This window comes from Sinocyclocheilus anshuiensis, unplaced genomic scaffold, assembly GCF_001515605.1.
Source record: "Sinocyclocheilus anshuiensis isolate Anshui unplaced genomic scaffold, SAMN03320099.WGS_v1.1 scaffold195, whole genome shotgun sequence".
In the NCBI taxonomy this organism is placed as follows: Eukaryota; Metazoa; Chordata; class Actinopteri; order Cypriniformes; family Cyprinidae; genus Sinocyclocheilus; species Sinocyclocheilus anshuiensis.
Window position 1 is genome coordinate 1,090,094 of NW_015548236.1, and position 4,911 is coordinate 1,095,004.

The 4,911-nt window shown below is 35.4% G+C and overlaps 1 protein-coding gene across 1 annotated transcript in view; it reads left to right on the forward strand.

Moving 5' to 3' along the window:
• si:ch211-153f2.3 (protein FAM167A) overlaps positions 1–3,779 on the forward strand; it is a 6,884-nt gene extending 3,105 nt beyond the window's left edge. Inside the window, exon 2 of the mRNA XM_016441859.1 lies at positions 3,281–3,779. Coding sequence (XP_016297345.1) covers positions 3,281–3,403 — 123 coding nt within the window. The 3' untranslated portion in view covers positions 3,404–3,779. The remainder of the gene's footprint in view (positions 1–3,280) is intronic.
• Positions 3,780–4,911: the final 1,132 nt, after the last annotated feature.

The window sequence follows — 4,911 nt, forward strand, 5'->3', positions numbered from 1 at the left end:
TATATATATATATATATATATATATATATATATATATATATACACACACAATTATACTTCCAAAGTGTGGGGTCAGCAAGATGATTTTTTAAGTATTTTAATTAATACTTTTATTCATCAAGGGTCCATTAAAGTGATCAAAATTAACAGTAAAAATAATTATTGTGTAATATTACAAACGATGTCTATTTCAAATAAATGCTTATATTTTGAACTTTCTATTCATCAAAGAATTCAGAAAAAAAATATTAAGCAGCACAACTGCTTTCAACATTGATAATAATAAGTAATGTTTCTTGAGCAGCAAATTATTAGGATATATTAGCATATTAGAATAATTTCTGAAGGATCATATGATTCATATTTAAAATTGTAGTATTTCACAATATTACTTATTTTGCAGTATTTTTATCATATAGTGTTAATTGGTGAGCATAAGAGACCTATAAGAGTCTCATAATGTAAGAGATTTATCATTTTTATCGATTTTATCTAATTTTTTCCTTCTCCCTGTGTATAGTGGGTGTCCTGGGTGGTCTAAGCATTTCATGCGTGTCTATTGTTGTAGACATAGGTCATGTTGTTTCAAACTTGAGTAAAATCAAAGGTCAGCTTGCGTCTCTACAACGTTACTCCTCATGAGTAAAAAATTACGACCGTCTCGTCATTAACATTCATGTTGCGACCCTTAAAATGTCCCGGGGGTTAAATTCTGAGCAGGCCCATTCTCAGTAGATATATTGCTTGGCATTTACAGCCTCTGTACTCATGACATGTCATGGCAACCTTTCACACAAAAGACACCACAGAAACCCTTTAAGAGGAGCTAATATTATGTCTCATTGGTCTATATTCATCACTTCAGTACATCTGTGACTTCAAATCTAAATCTTGAACAATGTCTGTTATTCTTGTCACAATTCCTTTAGCGATATTTTAACTGTAATTGATTTAGAACATGTTTATGACTAAATGTCAAACACACTGTACTTTGATAAGAATGGATGTATGGTTGTTTAAAAATTAATTCTGGAGTCGGGTGAATTCAGGTCAGTTAGGCCACTACTTGTTATTCCACATTCTATATTCTGCTCATTAACTTAAAGAGCTTGCCTAACAGCATTCACATTATTGTTCTTTTCCAGCCTTAACACCGTTCTAATGACTCCTACAAGTTCCAGTGTTCACTTCCAGTCAGCATTTATGCCAATTCACTCAGCTGCCCACATAAATAGTGATGTTTTGTGTTTTCTCCTATAGGAAATCAGGTTTAAATTGAGTTCCATTAAATGTGCTTCAGTGAAATAGAGAAAAACACGTAAACACACTCAAGCAAATGTACTGTTCACTCTTATAAGCAGTTCAGTGCCCAGGAAGGGTTTCACCTGCTCCCAACAAAGTTCATGTCCTTTTCTCTTTCATTTTCTTTGATTAAATCTTTCAAAGCAGGTTTCATTATTAGTCTGCCAGTGTAATTAATGCAGGTTTTGGCGGGAACACTTCTTGTTTCGTCCTTTCTGCGGTCAGAACAGGCTCATGAAATGTGCTGGAATGCAGGATATTATTTCCTCTCAATACATCCAATTAGACTGCCATGGCCACCAATAAAAAGAGCAGAAAGAGGAAAAAGATATTTGCATCTGAAAAAGACATTGCCCGTCTAAAATACTTTCAACTCCCGCTGTTGAATACAAGGATAAGAACTTATTCAGCATAGTAGCACCTTAACCTTGACCTGATCGTTCTGGCATGAATATGTGAATTTGTTAGAACTGTAATGTTTGTTCTGGTCACTCTTTTCAGAGTCTTTGAATGTCAGAGCTTTCCCAGTGTCTCGCTGTGTTTATTTTCTTGAGGTTTAGTTTAGAAAGATGTTCTGGATAAAGAGAAAAATGTAAATTGAGGTGAAGGATAATTGTTTCTAAACAGTTTCCCAGAATGAGGTTTGAATAGGGCCTACTGATTTGAATGTTTTTAGGCAAAAGGGTTTTGATGATTTATGAAGTGGATATGCAAAGTATGTCAGCTTTATATACCATGAGTGCTAATTATAAAAAGCCTTTGAGGGGGTCGCCTTTGTAGATAAATTTCTGGCAGTTTTTAGGCGCCTTTTCAGATCCATTAGTTTGTCGTCAGCTAGGCTATCTTAAGGCGTCTTTAACAGAAGACTAAAGCTTTTAGTTGATTATATTTAAGATATTTAAATTTATACGGGTTCAGACAGTTTTGTCAGTTTTTACCTTACTGCTGAGGTTCCCGAACGCAGCTGTATTTATAGGCCTACTGTGTAATTCCGTGAAATTTCGCGGGTAAAAAGGGTCCATTAATTGTCAACAGTGTAAGAGTGCATAATAAGGGTGCACATAATTATTTTCATATCAGCCCACTTTCTAGGCTATTGGTCAACGTGGTGTATTGGCGAGACCAAAATCTGAAAACGAGGGAAATCTTCGTGGGGATTGGGAAATTTTTTCGCCATCACGCGAAACTCCCTATCTCGCAGATTTAAATAACTGGATATCGCACATGAAATTTCGCTTATGGTATACGTGACCGCACTTTAACTTCGGCATAATGTAACATTTGTGATTACAAAAATGTTATTTGAAAACGCTGTTAAAACATTTAACATAATGTAACTTTTGTGGTTACAAAAATGTTAGGCTATTTAAAAACATGGTTGAAACTTTTAACATACACTCTAAACAATGCTGGGTTAAATACAACCCAGTGCTGGGTAAAATAGGGACAAACCCAGCAATTGGGTTGTTTTGACCCAGCGGTTGGGTTACTACCCAGAAGGTTGGGTTAAACATTTAACCCAACCGCTGGGTCAAAACAACCCAATTGCTGGGTTTGTCCCTATTTTACCCAGCACTGGGTTGTATTTAACCCAGCATTGTTTAGAGTGTATGTTAATGGGTTGTATTTAACCCAGCATTTTTTAGAGTGTATAGACCTAGGCTACTTATGTCAACAAAATCATAGATAGGACTATGCTATAGCCTACATATCTATATGAACAAAATAGGTAGATAGCTAGAGATATAGGCCTAGCTCCTTGACTAAAATGATGTTCACTTTCTGCAGTGTGTATTATTTACAACTGAGTTAAATTCTTAAAACCGTTTTTATTTGTTCATTCTAAATCTGACTTGAATGTTGAGCATGTATTTGCTTACACAAAATACTGTTAAAAAGTTTATTAACTCTGATGTAGCCTACTCATCTAACAATAATTGAATAAAAGCATGCATAAAAACATTCCTCTGCTTTGTAGATGGAGATGCGCTCTCAGGACCAAGCTTTGATTCGCCAGCTGATGGATCTTCATGACGGCATTCAGGAACTGAAACAGGAGTGTGCAAAAGCCATAGAAGATGAGGAAGAGGAACCTTGTTGAGACTCTGGAAGTGAGGGTGGGGGGAGCAGTATGTCCTCCTTCTCAGGAGAAATTAGCTTTTACCCTTCCATCTACTCCTTTAGCACATGTATGAGCCCCGCTCCTCTTGGAGCCTACCTGCCCAAACGGGCCTTTAGTAGACGCAGCTCTGTGCCCTGAAACCTCCAGTTCAGATCCCATTTGCTTGATTAATACAACATGTTCCAGCATGTTACAGTAGTCTTGAGTCTCACAGAAGAACAAATGATGAATTACTTATGTGAGAAATTTCATAATGTCATACGGGATACTGTATTTAAAACAACTGGAGTAACACAACTGCCATATGCTCAGAACATACTATATAGGCTACTATAAAGTGAAAAAGTAAAACATTTTACACTGTGGAAAACTTGACAAAGTCTTTGGTGATAGACTACTATTCTACCTGAATGCACAAATAGAGATACATAGAATGCACTGAGGAAGTTTGTTTTACTTAAACAGCGCTTATATATCTGTAAAAGTATTTTCTCTCATTTCACACAACTGAAGTGCCTCTTCAAACTAAGTGTATGACACTGACAGCAAAAGAAAGTTACCAGAATATTGTCTTGAAAGTTGAACAATGAACAACTCATTCAATTGTATTATGAGAGTCATTGGAAAATAAAGAAACACATTTTTTTTCACTGATAATCTAATTTTTCTGGGACAAATATCACTAATGATATGCTATGACATGCTTTGACATCATACTTAGTATCATACTAGTACCACAGGTATGATAATAAAAACCTACAAACCTGATCAATGTTGAGATTAATCATTTCATGATGCAAGACAGAGTTTAAAACATCAAGACATTTTAATAAACATATGATGACATGTTTTTGCACCCATTGCATATGCTATGCTAATAATTCCATGTTCAAAGCTGAACAAATATCAACACTTGGTTTTTCAGTCATACAGCAGATGATAACACAATCTCATTAGTAGTAAGAACAGGTATGAGCTACATCTTCTATAGACAAATTAATCATAGAAATTGTATCTATGCCAAGCATACAAGTCTCAACTAACCTTCTTACGGCTAGTTCCCTTTACATCTGGTATTAACATGTTTTGTATCCGAATAGTATTATATATATTATTAATAGGATATTTTTAACTGCATTGCATTTACACTTTCATTCCAATGCTTCTCCAGTCTGATCATCACATAGAAAACCAATAAAATCAGGGGTCAGTATCCATCCTAGTGTGGTTTTATGATTACAATGTGTCTTGGATGCATTTATACCTGTGGTCAAGTGCTTTCCAATCGTGATTTGATCACCAAAATGGTATGTTAATGCCAGGTGTAAAGGGATGTATATGTAGTTTTGAGTACAAATCTCAGCACCCAGTTTGACTGATATTTGGTCAAGTTTTCACATACATGAACATGCTTTCAATATTTTTCCCAACAAGACATTTTAACAAAGTGCCAGCAAAGTGCACTCCAGGACAGGAGAGTTATTTGT